General features: G+C 33.4%; 1 protein-coding gene across 1 annotated transcript; it reads right to left on the bottom strand.

Annotated features, from left to right (window-relative positions):
• Window positions 1-5,675: 5,675 nt before the first annotated feature.
• Window positions 5,676-6,764, bottom strand: LOC128245882 (G-protein coupled receptor dmsr-1-like). The gene has a single exon (XM_052964103.1). The coding sequence runs from the start codon at window positions 6,762-6,764 to the stop codon at window positions 5,676-5,678; it is 1,089 nt and encodes a 362-aa protein (XP_052820063.1).
• Window positions 6,765-22,146: the final 15,382 nt, after the last annotated feature.

The following is a 22,146-nucleotide window of genomic DNA, read 5'->3' as shown; positions in this document are numbered from 1 at the left end:
GTTTCTAATATTTCTTGAATAGCGATGAGGGGAATTTGCCAGATGTTTTCATCCTTTTTTGTAAATGAAAGTCTTATGCATCATTCATTCGGATGTATTGTATTATAGGTTCCTTATTCCGGAATATATTTACCTGCATTCATAGACATATTTTTATATATCAAAATTGCATAATATATGTCTAATGTAAATCGTAGTAACAGTTTCATTTAAAGGCATTTTCTTAGGAACAGAATGTGTTAGATTATCTTAAATTGAGTGTATTACCTAACGTGAAATATTTTTTCCAACAGATTTCAGTTAAATGATATTTCATTTCGAAAAAAATACGTAAGTTTATTGTAAAACTATTGTATTGTATTGAAAGTATACGTTCAAGCATAATACTTTCTTCTTACATATTTGACGAAAGTGTACAATCATATCCTGAATTAAGATGATTCTCTAATACGGACACATATTTTTCCTTCAATTACTACAAAGACAATTCATTTACACATACTTTTAATCGTTGTTCAATGCTTCGAGTCAGGAGCTAAACTAGTCGGTCAAATCATAGCAGTTTAAGTAAAGTAAATGACTTATAAGTATAAAGTTTTTACATCAGTTACGTTCACAGTAACATAAAAACAGAAATATTCTCATTGTCAAACTTTAGTTTGAACTTAAAACGCAATATGGCCTTCGCGAGGACCGAGACCTCGCGTAATGTAAAACGGCAAACACCCACTTGATTTTTATTTTAAGTACGAATACAGACCATGCATGCGCGGCCTATTGATCTATTGATTTGTTTTGACTTTGAGAGTTTCAAGCTAGAGTCTTTGGAATCACAATAGTGGGAATGTGGTTGAGAAGAAACAGACAAAATCTGTACCTGTCACCATACTGTTTTATATTATGACTATTGAAACCAATCGAATAATAACACCCTGTGGAAATGATTATTTCTTGTAAAGGTCATTGCATTATTGTCTAAACCTTAACCTACCTACTTGTATCCTAAAATATAATCCTAAATGTAGTGTATGGCAAACCTCTCCTGAAACATACGGTAATACTGTGTCTATATATCACAAAAAACTTTTTGTAAAGAAAAATGAATATCTTTTTAACAATTTTCTAAAAAAAATATTTCATTGCTTCAAGTCTCTTGAAAATACCACTTCACATTAGGCGTAGATAGATGAATGATTCTGAAAATATATTATGCGTTCAAAATGTTGGGAATCCGTTTGAAAACAAATTTAAATTAATCTTCGTGCTTGCGTTTAGCTCGGCAAAATTACAGATAGTCTTTGATTCGTGTATGCGTTCATGTTTATGTAACGTTCATTGGAGCCATCAGCTTCCAAGGCAGTATAATGTTTATTTTAAAAATGAAGTTTATAAACGAAGTTGATTGGTTCATTTGATAATTTAAAATGTATCATAGACATTCAGTAAAGATAATGAATCAGCATAAAGAAGTATTAATGAGAAAATACTAGATGCAACCCGCCTAAGCTCCCCCTCTCCTTCTTACGCGGCAGGTGCAATAATACGGGCGTTTAAAACATAACATTTATACAAAGTCGTTTTAAATCTTACAAATGGCCATAATTCTTCCAGTAACAGTTACATAACTTGCCACACAAGAGCACATTGTTAGTGTTAATAAGGTCATGAAGTTTGACGTCGATATATTCAATGATTGTTAAACCATCAATTAATTTTAAAAATTATAAGATAAGATAAAGTGATAGTTAGCCTCACCAAACAAACATGTTTGTATTTTATAAATCAACACGGTGTAAAGGAAATTGACAGAGGGTCACCTTAGGAACATTTCTGTGTTGTGTTTTTTATATCGAGCTTTAAGTTTTCAAAGTTTTTCATATAGACAAATTTCGGAAATTAGCCCTGCCAATGGTGGCCATGTTTTTTCACAAATCAACATGGGCTAAACGAATTTAAAAAAAGTCGACCTAAGGAATATTTCTCACAATTGTTTTGAAAATCGGGCACATCCTCTGAGAAGAAGAGTCCAAAGACAATGCTTTTGGTTGCACTTGCAGCCAGAGTTCTGCATGAAACCAATTTGTTGAACTTATTGAGGTTTAACATACTTTTAACCTAGGAACATTTCTGTTGAGTTAAGTTGCAATTGTTCCAGCAGTTTAGGAGAAGAAGTCGTTCGAAGGAAATGTTGATGACGGACGTCGAACAATAGACGGACGGACGACGACGGAAAATCACCCTGACCCCTTTTTGCTCGTTAAATCTCACAAGAAGGAATGAACAAGGCGACCAAAAAGCGTAACGACTAACAGCAAAGTGCCTGATTGTTTTGATATAGCTATAGGGCTAATGACATTGTTGGTAACAATCAGTTTAACGACATCGTCAGTTGCAAAAGGATTGATGTCGCTGGTATTTACTCCTATAGTGTTATAATGACATTGTAATTAAGTAAAGGGTTTATGGTATTTTAAGTTACAAAAGCTTTAATGGCAGTTAGTTTCAATAGGGTTAATGAATATTATGGCAATTGTAAGTCGGAACTGGAGTAATGACATTGTAATGAACAAAAGGGTTAACAATCCGAGCGATTCTAGGTGCATTTACATTGACAATATCTAAGCGTGGTTTTGTATAAACGGGAACATGATGGGTACAATAAGCTTTTAATTCTTATATTTCATACCAGAATCATTACAAGCATTGTTGTATCACCCGTTGAGACATATACATTGTATAACACAGACAATCATAGGTGTGTTAGAATATATAAAATATTAAAAACAATATCAGGCAGTAAAATATTCGTTTATTATATGCGTTCATTCCCGCCATTTTTATTTAGTTATTCTTGCATCACCGTTTGATCACTGCGTTATTTCGAAAGACTGCTATGATAAATATGCAAAAAATTGGTATAGATGGGTAAAATCATAAACGTACTAAATCTTGTGAAAAAATTGGTGGAATTGTTTTGTTAATAGCAACACAAAAAATACAAAGAGGTTCATATGATCCGAACATACCAATGAACATATTTTTTACCTTGCGTGATATACATGTAGTAAATAAGAAACGAAACTTTGGACTAAATGAAGCTCCAATGATGGAAGACCCTGTAGTACCCAAATATGTCCTTATGCTGACAAAGCCTGTTGAACATCAATAAGTTCCAATGCTCAAATAGCTTGTTTAACCTTAATAAGGTCCAATGCTTGGAGACCCTATTTAACTTCAGTAAGTTCCAATGCTAAAAGATCTTGTTGAACCTCAATAAGATCAAATGCTAAAAGAGATTGTTGAACCTCAGTAAGTTCGAATGCTAAAAGAGCTTGTTGAACCTTGATAAGTTCCAATGCTAAAAGAGCTTGTTGAACATCAATAAGTTCAAATGCTAAAAGAGCTTGTTGAACATCAATAGGTTCCAATGCTTAACGAAGCTGTTTAACTTCAGTAAGTTCCAATGCTAAAATATCTTGTTGAACCTCAATAAGATCCAATGCTGAAAGAGATTGTTGAACCTCAATAGGTTTAAATGCTAAAAGAGCTTTTTGAACCTCAATAAGTTCAAATACTAAAAGATCTTGATGAACCTCAATAATATCGAATGCTAAAATATCTTGTTGAACCTTAATAAGTTACTATGGTAAAATAACTTGTTGAACCTCAATAAGCTCCAATGCTAAACGAGCTTGTTGAACCTCAATAAGTTCCAATGCTTAAAGATCTTGTTGAACCTCGTTGAACCTCAATAAGCTCCAATGCTAAAAGAGCTTGTTGAACCTCAATTAGTCTCTAAACTGGGACAACCTGTATTGCATAACAAGAAGCTTACTTGAGGTGTTCTCAATCTCAATCTGAAAGCCATATAAATGTATAAGCCCACATTGGAGCCAAGGTCAAATTGAAAAGCAATTGTAATCTTTAAGGTTTATGTTCAGTGCATGTGCAGTCCCTTATTCCATTCCCTTTTTCAGTTACGATAAATTAACAAGACGATAAGGAATATGATCGTACTTCTACAATAGATCGCAGTATCAGAAAAGAGGTGACCCATTGTCTCATGAGTAAACTAGCTCACATCTACCACTTGAAGATATATCACCATGCACAATAACTGGAAGTGAATAACATAACATGTAGTCAAATTGTAGTTGTGGGTCATTTCTCCAGTGGCTGAATGAAGTTTGTATAGGTTATCATTAAATAAGGTCAATTTTGACATTGCGAAAGTTAAACCAAACTATTTACATTCGCCTAGGCCTCTGTATTGATAAACTTTGACGTTCACATTGTATATCACGAAAGGTATAATGCCGTCAATGTGTACTTCTATGTTACAATTATCAGCTGTTCCTTTCTACAAATGCATGCCATCCGTTACCTTTCTTTAAGAACGGATACTCAATTGCAGATGATTATTTTAACCTGATGACTAATTGTTTAAAATATTTATTTAAGTATTGATCGGATTCTTTATTGCGTGTTTTTGCTGTATGAACACAGAACGACATGCACGCTTCATGGAATTTGTTCGCGTGTCCTACCGCGATTTCCGTCAACGGCAAGGGAATAACAAACAATCCTTATGTCAACCCTCTCGCCAGAACTGACTGTTTATGACGGAAGTCCTGTCATTAATTGTTGATAAACTGTGTTTTCCATCGAAAACAACCTCGAATGTATGCTATTGCATGAGTAAAAGTAGTTTGTAAACTCTTCTAATGTAAATTGATTATTTGTTGTGTTTCAACGTGTAATTTGTATAACTAAGATCAGATTGATTACCAATGAAGTTTATTAGTGCATAATGTATTAAGACTCCTAAGAGTAAAATATTAAGGCTTTATTGCTAAATCAAAATGCCTATGCGATCTCCGTGCAGACTATTTGAATGTTAAGAATTCTGATATTGTTAACCGACCATATACATCTGATTGCTTTAAATTGGAAGCGGCCGAGGTGTTCCGATTGGCTATTTTTTGTGTTGTTAATTGGTGTTTTTGCTTTGGTTTTCGAGTTTAAAACAGGAATATAATAACCATGGTCCATAAAGCCATATAATATGAACAACCAGCCTAAGAATAATTGCACATAAATTACTAAACATTTTTTTCCTCACTGCTAGATTTTGACATGTAGAATACAATTTCCTTTAAATTAATTACGTTCTGTAAACAAACATTATACTTATTGTTTTATTATGTATTACCAAACATCATAACAACATTTTTAATGTTATAACAATAACAGTTATGACACGGTGAATGAAGCCAAAATGAACATGGAATTTTGGTCTGCAGTTTCATTTACAAATACATTCAGTAAGAACAATATATTTACGGTCGAACTGTAGGTTGGTTAAATGTCAAGTATACAAAAAAGGTATGACAAAAAGTAGAGATTTTACTAAAGTATAAAGTTGTATATGCTGTGCTGATATGCAGGTTCATTTTAAGACATTCTTATTCATCAGAGGTTTGATAATGTTAAATCTAACGCATAGCATCATCACTCTGGTGTGCGAGAAAGCTATAGTACTGAACAGTGTTCTTGTTTATGGGAAGAAGTTTAACGATCAAATGGCTTTAATTTATTTTTGCTTTCATGTTTTAAAATAATGTTTTCATAGTTATTTTTATGGAGAGTAAATATAAATTATTAGTTTTAGTATGTCACACTGAAGTAGTTGTTATGTTCAAGGATGTTGTGAGCTGATTCCTTTCCCTGTCTTCGAATGACGACAGTTTATTGAAGTACATTTCTAAGAACTTTGTTCTAAACTGGGTGCTCATGATACAGTAAAGGAGGAAGTTTATAGCGTTGTTAACCAACGCTACTAGGTCCATCAGATCACCAAGAGGCGTATATACGTTTTGGTAAAATTTAGGAACAACTGTACTAATGAGAATAAGCAAACCATGTGGAAATTCTGTCACCAAAAATAAGATAATCACAACCAGTAACATTCGAGTGGTTTTCGCCTGCCTGTTTTCTCGCCGGGCGTTGTTTGATGTTACAGAAAGACGTTGGCGTCTTTGGCGGCCACTGAGGTTGAGGCTTATTAAAAGGCTTCCACTGAAAACTGTCATCAAAATGCAAGGAACAATCTTTGTCAATATTGAATATGTTAACACATTGACTAAAACGATTGGTTTGGTATCGTTTGTGCCCAGTTTAATATCTTCGATGAAGAACGCGGTTTTGTTGGTGGTTATGTCAGTATATTCCACGATTTTGTTCGACATGTAATTTGGTACGAGCACAAGGCATGAACATACGTATACTCCTGTAATCACTTTGAGTATTGTGCTATACAGTCGTCTTTTTGCGACGGGCCCTTTTGTAGTAGAGCGTAGTTGAACAAATCTGAACACGGCCAATGAGACACCTAGCCAATTTGATATTGTATGTGTCGTTGCAACAAAGTTGATAAGAAAGAGCATATATACTGCCCAGGGAAATGTAAACTTTTCCGGTGAATAGTCGTAAGGATCAAAGGCACAATAGAAATGAATCACAAAAGGTACGTAAGGAACCATAGTCAACAAGTCTGCCACTGCCAACCAGCAAAGTAGGGCGTTCGTTGGGTTGCGCATATCAATCCGTGATAATACTGATATGTTGATGAGATTTGTCGGTATTCCAAAAAAACATACGGTAAGGCTTGAATAGCCATGGATGGATGTGAACCAGCCTCCAAAAACTGCTAATGCACTTTTTTCTATCTGTTCACTGCTATTTATTGTTTCGTTTGTCGCCATTTGGCCGTCTTCTTCAAACATTTTCTTCAAAATATGGCACTAGGTAAACCTGAAATTAAAGAGAAATTTATTAAGGAGAATAATTCGTTTTATTGAAAACTCTACGGAATCGGGAGATATAACGTCACAATTTTCGAAGACTAATATAGAATGGCGGTGCCCTTACGGTAATTTTCGATTTTCTTTATGAATAACATATTTGATGTGATGCCTACCCTTATAAAACAACATTAACCATTTTTTCGTTCAGAAGGATATTCAAGTTATAAATAAAATTTTGTTAAGTCCCCCAAAGAGGTAAACCTAAACATTTTACTATGACAACTTCCAATAACTTCCAATCAATGATATAAATTGTTGGCGCCATTATAGAAAATGGCAACGTTATTTATCAATTTTAAACGTGTTTTTCGGTCATTGTCATATAATGACAATCTAAAACAAGCTATAACATCATGATAACATTAAGACAGACTTATTTTTAATAATATTTTGATCAACACAATTTCATTTTGTGTGATTTAAATAAAAAATGAGATGCCTCTTTTACACCGATAATGAGTTCATTAATATCTCGTCATCGAATGCTTTCCATTCTAAGTAAGCTACAAAAATAAAAAGGCAACTAACCTTTAATCATGATCAAATTATGAATTAATTATCGATATTCAATTTGTGGTCGTTGTATATTTTTATCATCGATTAGGACGTAACATGACACGTATTTGAAATTCGATCAAATCTCTATTTCTCGACATCACCGTAATTTATACGCGATTTATAGGGATGACATGTATATTTCTCAGATGTGTTTTGACAATACTTGATTCTGATAGTAGACAAAGGTGTTTAGAGAACTGTTGTGGATGTAATATTTTGCGATAGTTCATAAAAAGGAGTACCAAAAACCATATGTTTGTCTATGAACACATTTTGCCCGTTATCAAACATTTACTTACTGTCTTTCAATGTGACGTGAGATTGACCAACAGTCGACTTATAATAATTTCCTACAATTCACACGATAAAACATAGGGACTGTTAATATACCAAACGACCTGAGATAAACCATGTTAATGTATTGATGTAATGGTCTCTTCAGAGAAATGTTCTCTATCTGAAACCGCTCTTTTCGCAAGCACAAGATATGATGACAAGGCAATTGAGACATTAACTAAAACTTATAACGATTTCTATTAAGGATCAGAGCATTTCCAATTCAAAAGATCCCTATTTTGCCATTGTTGTCGATTTTTTCTAAAACGTCTTAACCTTGTCTTTAAGTTTTTTCTGCGGTCAATATTTGATTTAGTTAAAAAATGTATATTTACTGTGAAAACAATGATTAATGACCTATGGTTCGCAATTTCAGCAACATTGATATATTCTACACCAAAGCAAGAAACATGATTAATGGACTATGCATTTTTGCATAAATAATATAATGAAAAATACAACAACAAGCCCAATTATCAAATTTTCAAAAAACAACAACACCTGTTTATATGCACAAGGTAAGAGCCCAAACAAAAATAAATTAGACATACAAACCTTTTAACAAAATACACAAATAAAAACATCACAAACAGACCACCATCTAATAACAGCCTTACTAGAATATTATTGGATTACCGCCTTGGAACGGTCAGTGACACGACTTCACAAGAACACGAATCTTCATCGGGCTTAAACTAGTTTTGGCCATAACCCTATTATTGTCCCAACGTCTATAAATAATTACAAAACTAAAAACATAAGCTATCAGAACCAGCATCAACTTGAAAACGATGAAGAACAGAGTTAAAGTAACATATAAACTGATCAAGTTGTTTTCAGCACTCAATAATCGGATACGAACACATCCTGCAAACAAATAAATTAAACTTGAGTAATGTTCTTTCCTGCCAAGTGATTGGAACAAATATTTAATTTATGAAACTTATCTTTGAGGATAAAATATAGCTCTCACTCGGCTGCAATACTTATCACACACTGAAATTGGTTGGATTCGAGGATGCCTATTTCGCTAAGAACACATTCTACATTATATAGATAATTCGTGTTTATTTATTATCAACCTCAAATACACATGTGTGAAACAAATTACATTGACATTTAACTAGCTCGATGTCTTATGAAAATGCTGTGAGATGTCAACGGAGATGTATATTCATCCCGAATATGTTTAACTCTGCGAACATAAGGACGGTTTCTTTGTAACTGTTGATTTCTTACAGGATCAGAAGTTATAAACTAGCATATGTATTCGATCATCATTTGCCATGGAAAAAATCAGGATTAGGTGTTTAAAGCTCACCATTTTGAAAGATCCCATGGTAAGATTGAACATTTCGCGAAAAGCCCGAATGAGACCCGAAAGGTGAAAACAGAATATGGCAGAAATAAGTCAACACAGTTTATAATTACAAATAAAATAAATGCATAGGGGTTTAACCGATGATGATTGTGAAAAAAGGCACAGATAAAGATATCTTAGCAGCTAGATATCCTATACACGACGCAGTCATTACAGCTTGATTGGATTCGTTCTACGATCAGTATAGTTTAATTGTTCAAATGATATTTTAGATTTCCCTTGACGCAAAGTCATTACAAATTTATGACGGTATTAAGTGGTGTATTTTGGCTTAATTTGATTGTGGTGATTTAATATCCTACAGCTTAAAATATAAGAGGAATTTGTATAACATTATAGCCATACATGTTCTACCGTATGTACATAAAATCGTTTATTTATAAAATTTAACCAAGGATAAGTTAAAAAGGATGCCGCTTGCTATTGTTTACAAATGAAGACAACTTTCCTTCATCTTCTGATGGCTACTTTACCGAGACATAAGACTTATCTCCTTGAATCTTTATGTAAATCCGTATTCTCCATTCCTCCCGATTGGTTTGAAAACGCCATGGACCATGGAAAATCATGCTCAAGTCCAACATATTCTGAAGTTGTGCTTCTAAATAGGAACTGACATGAAAATTCTACTTCTTGAATTAACATGTCAAACTATATTTCACTCTAACAACGTTTATCTCATGAACTTATATCAAACCATAATATGCATTCTTTATTGTTAACACGATCAGCAATATAATAAAAGCAGCTTCAACGAATGACAGGACTCAATTCTGTTTGAAATACCTATCTATGACAGGATGTTTTATTTGTTTAGATAATTTTATAACGAATGTTTATATATTTTAACGAATACAATGTTTCAAATAAATACTGTTGAAACTCAAGTGTAGGGCGATATTCGTCAAATGAGTTAATATTATTGCTGATATTAAGATTTTCCTTCATCACAGACTCGACTGTTATTTTAGTCTGGCATTGTTTATGGGAGTTTTCATTATATTGTTCATAAAATCAAGTAAATATCGGAAATTAAAGTAAACTAAACGAGCTCTTGATATCATGTGATATTTTATAAACTGGTCTGTTTTTTTTCTGATGATGTAGGCCGCTGGCCTACATTCTTGAGTACCGCAAAACGAAATCGGGTATCGTCAGATCACATTTGGCATTACATGATAAAATAAATAATGCGCCGGGGCAAGAAAATTGTGTTATCTTGTTTATAACAGTGCGCACCAAAATGCCACTACATATAAATACGTTTTAAGTTTGAAAGATAGCCGATGAATCTACAATAAATCATGATGAGGAAAGGTATAAATAAGTATAGATAATTGAGCAGGAAATTGAACTTTACTTAATACATTTAATCAAAACGTTTTCAGTCAATATCGGATATTATTTATCTTTGCACTAGCAATAAACTTGCTGGATTAAAGCATTGTTTATATATCCTAAAGGTTTATACGTTACTGTTATAAAACAATTTAATTGTGTTGAACACTCATCAATTAACATATTAACATTTTCTTAGTGTACGACAGTAACTTATCAGTTACAGTTTGCGGCCATTGAAAATAGTTCTATTCGATTATTGCCTAAGAACAGACTTTCATACAAAGTAAAAGCACACTTGTTGCAACTACATCATTTCAGAGTTCCAAGCGATTTCATTAAGAAAATGGAAGGGGTATCGAAATAGGGGCGTGTTTGTGCAAAATTGTAAACCTTGGCAATAACTTAAATATTGTTTTAGATATTCAAATTAAATTGAATAACCTAGTGCGAGAGATTATGAGCACAAGCAAAGCAAGACGAATTTGTTTAGCCTAACAATAATTTAGTTCTACCCCGTCGACTGAATTAAGCATATGTGCATTTACGTTTACTAAGCGTCGCCCTAGATTTTGGTTCTTGAATATACTTTAAAATAGATTTTGTTTTTCAGGCTGATTGGAATTCCCAATCAATGTTATTGTGTATCAAGTCTAACTGGTCAAGCACACAAGCTAGCACAGTTTATAAACATTGATCATTAAGGTTTTTGTCAGTTGATAAATCTTCATTCAATTGTCGACAACAGTTGTATTGGATATATTGTACTTATACAACTTGAAACTGGAAACATGAATGTCAATTGACTGCTCAGAAACCATGTTCAAATATGTGTTTTGTCCGTACCTAAAAAACAAGGTTACTCATCTATTTATGAGTTTTGGTTAACACGGATATGTAAGTTTTATTCTCAGCAATCTCATTAATGTATTTGTTTATGATTTCGTTATTTTTTCCTGCATTTGCTTCGTTAAATTAGTTTTGTAAATTTGAGAATTTGAGGCATTCAAACTACGGATAACTCGATATGTACCTCGGAACTTTTGAGTCACAGATTGTAGCGATGACATTCACATGATATATTGTGGCTATCTTTCAAAGTTTTGTTATGTTATCCCCAGTAGTAGTGCTGGTAGTTTTAAATGACAAAAAAATATAATCAAATTGTATTATAAACCGTTTATAAACCTTTTTAATAAATTAACTTCAAAATACAAACAAAATCGAATAGAGCACACTGAGTTTGACAAAAGCATTTCCGCGATAACAAATGCCGCTTGCTACACTGTAACGATATTTTCACCAACCACATCGGCATATAACGCCGCCTTACACCTGACATGATGGCTAGTGACAATGAGTCTATATCGCAGATACTTAATAGGTCGGAGGAAATGGAAAATGAAGATTTGTTTGGGAATGCACGGGTGACAGGTGGCGAAGTTGTAAACATGGCGGCCACAGGTAAAACTTCAGGTGAACAGACTAGTGAACAATGGACTCAAGTGGCTAATAAGAGGAAACGCGCTAGGCAGAATACAGGTAGTGTTGAAATGGAAACTTTTGAAATGCTAGATACGGGTGCCAAATTAAATGTGTTATTCTCAAAAATGCAAGCAATTGAACGTAGCCAGGTGTCGTTTTCAACAGCGCAGAAACAGTTCGAGGACACAAAGATACGGGTTGATCAGCATGACTATAAGATAAAATGCCTCGATTACAAACTTTTAAATCTAGAAGCGCAGGGTAAGAGCACAAATTTGATCATATATGGTTTGGAGGAATCTAGAATGGCTCACGGAAACATCACAGAAGACGTTATTGACTTTTTTTATCTCGCAATTGAATTTAGATGTTGACAGTTTATACATTGAATGTGCAATTAGACTGGGTCCCGTCTCTCGAAATCAAAATGCTACTCAAAAAAGACATATAATGGTTACGTTCAGATATAAACAAGAAGTTGATTTGGTCATGCGCAATGCAAGGCGGCTAGCGGGTAATAGATACGCCATAGATAGGGATTACCCGGAAGTCATTCGTGCCGCCAGAAAGCGTTGTTGGGTGGACTTTAAACGGTATAGGGAGAATAGGAACAACAGAGTTCAGTTGAGATTTCCTTCAGCACTCTATGTGAATGACAGGCTGGTAAGGGACGAATTCCCAGATTGGCATGAAATTGTTCACCCCATACAGCACCATCGGGGCCCGTTCATGCCTAGAGCGGATCCTCGACCCTCCCAGGAGCCCACGCAACGCAGGGAAAATGTCAGCCCCCAACCGAATAGTCAACCGCCCGCTCCTTTATTCGCTAGTGTGGTCAATGGCAATCCTAAGTCATTTTCGCAACCAGCTACGAGAGGTGGGCAAATGCCGATCATTCAGAACATCCGAGGTCGTTCACACAGTGTTAGTATTAGTCAGCCGGTTGCCAGTCTACGGAGTGACAAAAGTGTATTTACTCCCCCACAATCAGTTGTCAATGACATCCCAAAGCCACGTGGTAGATCGATATCTAGGTCGAAACCGATGGCCAACCAGAAAAAGCCTCGCTCTGTAAGTGCACGTGCGCCACGGAAGCCCGCCAAAAGTCAACCAATCAACGGGCAGCCCGCAACTACACCTGTGATGACTAACAATAAATAGGTCGTCTATAGTCTTGAATGTGCAAATAACAACTTAAGATTTGCACTATTAAATATTCAAGGATTGATAACGAAAAGCAATAATAAACTTTTGTCACCTGAAATTATGTCTCTGTTTGAAACAAATGATATTGTATGTTTTACTGAAACATGGGGTTGTCAAGATTTTTGTTACGATGTTGAGAATTTTCAATGCTTTATTTTAAATAGATTAGATCAATTGACCACGGCTAAAAGGAGTTCAGGGGGATTATCGGTTTATGTCAGAGAGAGATTTGTTACTAATGATATGTTTATTTTGTCACACAATGATAGTCATGTATGGATAAGGATTGATAAGAGCTGCATTAAGCAAACTTGTGATCTATATTTATGTGTATGTTATATAGTACCAACCACGTCAAGTAGAAATATCTATACTGAAAATAACATTTTTGATGTTTTACAAGATAATATGATTACTATAAAAGGTAAATATGGCGAGGAAAATTGCTCATTTATGATTGTGGGAGATCTTAATTCACGCGTAGGTTTAATGTCTGCCTATGTTGAAAACGATAATATTGATTTGCAAAATCAACACTTTTTGCCAGATGATTATATAATTGATAGGACTATACCAAGAACTTCTCAGGATAGTACAGTCAACCAAAACGGTCTTTTACTAATATACTTTTTGATCCAAACAGGCCTAAGAATTGCAAATGGCCGGGTGTGTGAAGATAAAAATATTGGATCTTATACCTTTATAGGTAGTAATGGTTCTAGTGTAGTTGATTACTGTATTGTGGAAGAAAGTTCTTTGCAAGAGTTTACATATTTTAAAGTGCACTGTGCAAACATTTTATCCGATCATTGTTTGATAGAGTTTGGCATAATTTGTAGTAATAACAATAATAATAATACGAATAAGGGCAATAATAATAATGATAACAATTATAATAATACGAAGAAAAACATGTAAATTTAACCGTGCTCGCAGAATTGATTTCACTCGATCGCCAGGGTAAACAATCATGTCCCTCAAATTTGATAAATCTGCCACTGGTAAATTGCACGTTTGTCAAGTATTTTAAAAAAGTGAATTGACTCAATATTGTATTTATTCACAATCACTTAAGTTTAACGAAAGCATTCGGAATTTAGATATTTTGGAAAAAGGTTACAATAGCGTCTAAATGCATACACAGTTGCAATCCATAATTTTCAGAGATCAAACAACGTTTTGAGTACGAACCAAGATGTGTTGATTACGTGTCTGACTAGGAGTATCTGTATAGGACAGGGACAAAGAAAAAGCATTCAGAGAGCGGACATTTACCTTACTTACCGTCAATGAAAACCGAACAACGCCGCGTATCGCGTGACTCGACGCGGTGGAACGTGGGGGGAAGTTATAGGCATGAACGCGATGGGCATTATGCTTCAATCGCGGCGTATAGTGAAAATTAGATTAAGAAGATAACGTCCGCAGTAAGGACATATCTCGGCGATGTGCGAAATATGCACAAATAACGCCTGGTCGGTTGTTTAATCGGGATTGATGAATTTATGATTAGAATAATTACAGTAAAACTTGACGTATTTTGTCATACGTCGAATTTTTGTTTAATTGTTTTGAGAATTCTGAATAAGTCAGATCAGGAAATGTTCATTTGATTTTCAAAAAAACCTTCCAATTCAGTTTGTCACAATCGCTTCACATATAACTGAACTTCTTGATCTTACGCTCGTGAGGTGGCCCTAAAATGTATATTAGGCAAGGATACCTATAAAACAAAATGATATTCCGGACAAACGCTTGAATAGGCAATTTCATAGAAAAGATGTAACAATATTAAATGAAAAATAAATAAATTAAGACCAAACTTGATAATAATCCATTGGGTAATATCAAAATAATCTAAGAAAATATATCCACCTGCTAAGGTATCCTGTATAGCCATATATCCAAGAACAAGTTGACAATGAAACAGTTGTGTTCGATATGCCTGTATTATACCCCTAGCTCTCCAGAATACAAGAGAAACATTTTCCAATAGCAAAAACCCCGGTCGCCTCCAGGAAATTTGCAGCCGAGCGCCTTTAGCATGGTATTGCAAAAAAACATCATCTAGCAAGGGAAACTTATTCGCTCAATTTTGTGATTTTTTCTCTCAGAATAGTTTTATATTTGAGATAGTTTAATAAATTGTATAAGTCTCGGAATTAATGGTTTCAAGTGCAAGCAGTGAATTGTCTTAGATTATTCAACTCTTCCGAATGTGTCTTTTATTTTGCATATTTAATGTCTTACAGGAAAAGAAAGAAGATTTTCCATTGAATCCAATCATACGGTTTCAATTATTTGTGTAAATATCGATTAGCAAAATACTTGTATAAATAGTAAGCAGGTTGGTAGCCGTTTCTATCCCTTGTCGAATACTGAATTTTACAACAAAGAAAACAAAAGAAATGAGCAAATACCTGCATATTGCATTGAAAAACTGGACTGCTGAAACTGTTTTCAACAGTTTTTGAAAAAATGCATTTTTTCCCGTTTTATCGCGCATATTCTTAAATAATTGATCGGATCCAATAATTTACATAACAATTCCATACTCAGTGTTACTTACAAATTCAATTTATTGTTACAGTACGTAAAAAGCCACATAGAAACTACCTTATTACTTACTTATTGAGTTAAACGTGTGCGCCTTTCAAGTCGAGAATACTAATATATCAAAAGCTTACTTTGTCGATGTAAAATATTTTCGAAACAATGTACGTTTCGTTTTCAATAAAAAATTAAAGTTCATATACTTGACCAGGCTTGTGTATATTTATTGTCTTAACAGGTACATCTAATAGATATTAAATGAAAGGAGGCCTTTAACACTGCTTTATTTTAACTATGTGTTTTTCGATTAAAGTCTTTTAAACAACAAACATATCAAAACAATGAAACAAATGTTTTAGCACATTTTAAAACATATTTTCGCGAATCTTTTTGTGCATCCAAGCTCTTCAAAAGGACTTGTGGATTGTTTTCGTTTTTATTAATAGTTATGACTGAATGTTTTATATTAGAATAAAAGCAGCTTAAAACATTCTTGGATACTTTCTTATTATATGTATAAACTAATTGGGTTACGCTCTCGATAAGGTTTATGCTTTAAGCTTTAACTGTTTCTGACTTATGATCATTGAAGTGGTTTACAATGTAAACTTAAGCCATTTATGAGTATAAGAATGATAAAATAGTTCAGATTACTATCGTTTTATATAATTACTTATTATGACCATTGAATATCTGGTACCCTTCAAAACTGATATCATGTTGATTAATGATTTTAAAATTTAATTTACTTATCATACATGTTATGTTCTATAACTCGGTTGTCGGGTTCCCGTGGAACAATGGATATGAAGCGTATACTAAAATAAATAATACAAACTCGACAACTATCAGACATCCTATCGACTCCTAGTGTACGTACATATGAATATAATAAACAAGATTATGAAAGCTATCTGCAACATTCACTTTATTACAAGAAGGAGTAAATAAATATGACTTTGCTATTTAGAACTATACCCGATGGGCAACTCATTAATCTGATAAGCACAGGAGGTTCTCAAAGATTCTGTTAGCTATCTGCAAAATCCACTAGCATAATAAGAGGGAGTATAAAATACGTCATTTGCATTTAGAAATCTACTCTTTGGGCAAATAATTCGCAAATACTCATTCATTAAAATGAAGACAAGATGTAGAATATTGCTGGTGCATATCACTTACTTACCTGCCTTCTTCGGTGCAGCATGCAGCAAGGAGAATCATACACATGAGAAGTGTACTATTGATCACTTGAACCTTGAGGACTTGATTGCCTGTAAATATATTAAAAAGAACTTGATATTTAATCAAAATACATAAAGCATGCTTCGTTATTTACTTGTTTCTTTCGTAATATGTAATCGTATGCGAAAAACTGCAATGTGTATTGGAATGCATGTAATACAAGCTCTCCCGTTTTTTTTTTTATCTCTTTCATGTTCTTTTTCCTCTTTCATGTTTTTAAAAATTCAGTTTATTTCTAACGTTCGTGCTTGTAAAATTAAAACCACACCGTGTGAGCTTTTATTGACTACCATTTCTAGATTCGGTTTAGCTACTGTCAAAAAATACGTAAATATATGACACCAAGCATACATTATATTATCATTCACGAGAAATCGAAAAATAATTACTTATGTGTTTGTAAGAATCTTGAAAGTGACGTCAATCTGGCTTAAAGTAATGACGTAGCATAAACGAGTGGATTTTAAATTTTAATATAGCTTATCGTTAATCTTTCGTCAGAATAAATTATCATTGATTCCCTTTGACCACAGTAATACAAGCAAAGGCATAGTCGGGAAAATATACCGTGATACTGATGAACTCTTACTCCCAAATATGATTTGCCAGAATTAATACATTTGTTTTACTATGCCAAAAAAGTATGAATTAATGTCACCTATGGTTCTTATGAAGGATACCGAGTTTAATTTGAAAGAAAGCTGCAGAAAACAAGATATTTCTACCTTATGAGATGAAAGAAGATCACTGTAAATATTTGAGCACTCACCAATCATTTAATATTTTTGCGTTTTTAGTTATTAAATACACGGTTACAATCTTGTTATCAGTTATTAATACTTTCCATAAATGCATTATTAAGTTAGTAGTTAAAGTTTTATCACTCCAATGTATGTTTGGTATACACGTTATGTATTGATTTTGAATGATAGTGTCACCTAAAGAGTTAAGAATCGCTTTTAAGATATTTCTACACGCTAGTACTAGATATTATCATGGATTGCAGTTTATTGCTACAGTTTTAAGTTTCCAGCGATTTAAAAATATTATTGTTACCCAAACGTCACGTTTTATGGATAATTTAAATCAATATGTGTAATACATATACTCTAATAACCTTTCAAATAAACCATTTCCCTGAACGTTTTAAAGAGATGTTCAAGATTTAATTTGATTGCTAATAGGGAATGTACCCATGCATCCTCAACTACTGATGTCAAGATATAGCACGTCTATCAGGTTATAATACAGTTTTGCACATTAAGCGTTATGAGTTTAATTTTATTTTTTTATCCAAAGCAGCTATCATATATTTTTAACACTTCTATAGCCTTAAACACATTATTCGCAATTTTCGTTTTACAATATTTTAGTATTTAAAGAGGAGGATAATATTTCTGCTTAATCGCAATTGTTCGTTTATAAAAAGTATTATATATTTCGCTGGTTTGTTTTCTAAATCGGTCTATAAAATAAATGATATTCGTCATCAAGCACATTTAATAATTTTAATTTGATTTTGATGCTTACTTAAATTTCTTTCTCTTCTTGTTATCCGATACCTAAATATCTACTATTCTCGACAATACAATTCTCTATAGAGCCATATTAACACCTTTAAAGTGAGACTGAAATTGTGATATTAACTCAAAATTTGAAGCTAGACTCTACACTAATTTTGACCCCCTTTATGTATCTTGTCATTTTTACTAGTACCAAGTGCATAGACATGCTTTTGGCGGTTGTCATTTCATGGCTTAAATTGCCAGGAAAAAAAATGATTGTATCAAAGGGTATCCCGTAAGGGTTAGAGGTTCCTAGCTATTCCCTGCGTTTCATAGCATACGATTAGGGACAAAATAATACTAGCCGTCATGGTTGTCATGGATGTGATGGATATCTTGACAGCTGCCATATGCTTATTTGACAGCTTTCTGTTCCAGTCTAGCGCTTCATTAAGGATTTTACAGTTCAACCTGCCATGTTGAATACAATCTCCTACGCAGGAGTTTTATATACGTATATACTAGTATACCACAGTGCCAATGTAAACTTCGAGAGCATTATCTTTCAATTGTACCTGAATTAATTGTTTCATTTAAACATATGCTTTCATTTTATTGATCATAAATTCTTCTTTTAGGATTGACAACTGACGCCTGCCAGTGTTAAGATACAAAAAGCTCAAAATAACATGGTAGAGAAAATTAGTTACGCAAATCTAATATGATCGAACTAGGCACCTAGTAATGAAATCATTACAATATTTAGTTTTAGCCATGAGCATTCTTAGTTAATTGTCCGCAAAGAATTTTCTTTAAACTTAATTAAAATTAATGTTGTATGCACACTTTTTTCTGTCAAATATCATAAAGAAATAGTTCACTGTGACAGTATAAAATTTACAAGACGAAAACAGCAAATTAACTCAAAGGGATTCAACAACTTATATTTATTCCTTAACTTCCATTCCTTAAATGAAATGCCTTTCGGCAATTCCGAATGTTTTTCGATAAACGCAACATTTTCGCATGGCGAATCATCGCATATCAATACATTTGTAAATTGATAATTAAGGCGCAAATAATTAAAATATATTAACATAGGTCGACAAAGGTCGAAATAAAAACAAAAGCAAAACATTGAGGTGCTAGCATTATGAAAATATGCATTGAGGTTCGAGCACTATAAAACTATGCATTGAGGTTCTGGCATTATAAACTATGCATTGAGGTTCGAGCACTATAAAACTATGCATTGAGGTTCTGGCATTATAAAATATGCATTGAGGTTCAAGGACTATTAAACTATGCATTGAGGAGCTAGCATTTTAAAACTATACATTGAGGTTCAAACATTAAAAACTATACATTGAGGTGTTAGCATTTTAAACATATGAATTGAGGTTCTAGCAATATAAAACTATGCATTGAGGTTCGAGCACTATAGAACTATGCATTGAGGTTCGAACATTGTAAAACTTCGCATTGAGGTTCAAGGACTATTAAACTATGCATTGAGGAGCTAGCTTTATAAAACTATGCATTGAGGAGCTAGCATTATAAAACTATGCATTGAGGTTCTAGCATTAACAATTTGCGTTGAGGTGTAAGCATTTCAAAACTATGCATAAGATTGAGGTTCTAGCATTAACAACTTTGCATTGAGGTGTTAGCATTTAAAAACTATGCATTGAGGTTCTAGCATTAACAACTTTGCATTGAAATGTTAGCATTTAAAAACTATGCATTGAGATTCAAGCATTAACAACTTTACATTGAGGTGTTAGCATTTAAAAACTATGCATTGAGGTTCTAGCATTAACAACCTTGCGTTGAGGCGTTAGCATTAAAAAAATATGCATTGAGGTGTGAGCATTTTAAACGTATGATTTGATTTCAGGTGCAAAGCATCTTAAAAGTATGCATTGACGTGTTAGCATTAAAACATATGCATTGTGTGCATAACATTAAAACTTATGCTTTGATGTGCTCGCATTATAAACATACGCATTGAGGAGCATATTATTTAAAAATTATGCATTGAGGTGTATATCATTATGAAAAATTATGCATTAAGGATTTAAAGCATTAAAGGGACTGTACTTCGTATGATGAAATAGCAAAACAGAAAGTTTTTTTTTTGTCGAAAACTGATATAATCTTGGTATCGATGTGTACAATGCATTGAAACTTACTAACTGAAGTACTACATAGTTTACAATTAATATATTTTTGCAGTGTTTTCGTTTTTTTTTCATTAAGAAAGATTACTATATATACCTAGCAGAATTCATTCCTTATGCGTGATTGGCTAATCGATGTTATCACGTGATATAACCGAGTTAAGAGTAAGCCTACGTAGCTCATGGGATACAACGCTGGACTGCAATTTTGGCGACACCGGTTCGAACCCGGTCTTCGACACATTTGTTTTTTAAATTTTGGTATTCTTTTTACAAGGTGGAATAGAATAATATTTTTTCAAAATCTAAAGCAAACGGACCTATACCACATATTTTTATACTTCTTGGTAGCGGACATTAGGCACTATTTTATGTTATATCGATATTTTTTTCGGGCTTTAAAGAGTTCTCAGAGTGTTTTTCGGGGAAAAATCCTGTTCGAATGCGAGGATCTAGATTTTATTCTTAACTACAATGTACATGTAGATATTATCGGTCCTTGGCCGCTGGATTCAGTACGCGTTCATTTTGAAACTATTTACAGATTCTGCTTTTTATATTGAGTTCTGTAACTCGCTGATATTGAAATAATTGCTTTCTGTACATTTTTAATTGCGTTATATTACGCAAAACCGAGCTTATTCGAACTATATTAACCGCATAACATAGAATTAAAATTCCTACTCACGCTACTTTTAGGTAGCTTAATAATATGCAGAACACAGTCCGTAGCTATTGAAGCAGATTGCTTACTAGGTATTTTAGATGTTAATGTTAAATGTAAATTAGGTCGTTGACCAACGCAGTTCTAAATGCGTTGGGGTTGATTCACCCATGCGCGCGCATTAATTCGCCAAAAGTTATGTGAATCTGCCGATGCGATTTCCGAGGTACGGTTAACCATATTTATAGTACATACTTAACATTTTCTAACTTTCATAATAATGTTATTGGACCTTCCGGTTTGAATCCCTAAGGAATGGGTTACCAGTCTAAATCTTGAGCAAGCAATCCGATATTTTTCTTTGTCGGAAAACGAAAATATGTTCCTGTACAAAACTTAAGCGTTAGTTTGTCGACCTCAGTTAAACTAAAAAAGAACAACAATCAAACGTGATAATAGGCAGCACTAAAGAATCAATAAGCAATAATTTGGTCTTAACATGTAGACTGATTCTGCTGAATATAGAGAATAATATATTTTAAGGCTTGGTCATTTAGCATTAAACTATTATTTAAAGTTCCATTTTAGATACATTTAATAACCAAGTATGTAAAACGGCCAATTATTTCTTTGTTTTATGTATTCAATAAACAGGCAAAATTAGCAATTACATTTTCCCTTATTTACGTGTATAATTATTCTTAACAATTAGTTGCAATTGTAGGCAATGGGAATCGTTAGTAAATAAGGCAATATCTTCAACAACAAAGATAATAATATAATGGCAACCTCGTCAATATCGTTAAGGGAGAGATTGTCTAAACTACAT

Source organism: Mya arenaria, chromosome 9 (genome assembly GCF_026914265.1).
Source record: "Mya arenaria isolate MELC-2E11 chromosome 9, ASM2691426v1".
NCBI lineage: Eukaryota > Metazoa > Mollusca > Bivalvia > Myida > Myidae > Mya > Mya arenaria.
This window is presented reverse-complemented; position numbering and strand designations above follow the sequence as displayed.

Coding starts and splice junctions, on each gene's coding strand:
- LOC128245882 (XM_052964103.1), bottom strand. CDS start 6,764: ATGGCGACAAACGAAACAATAAATAGCAGTGAACAGATAGAAAAAAGT.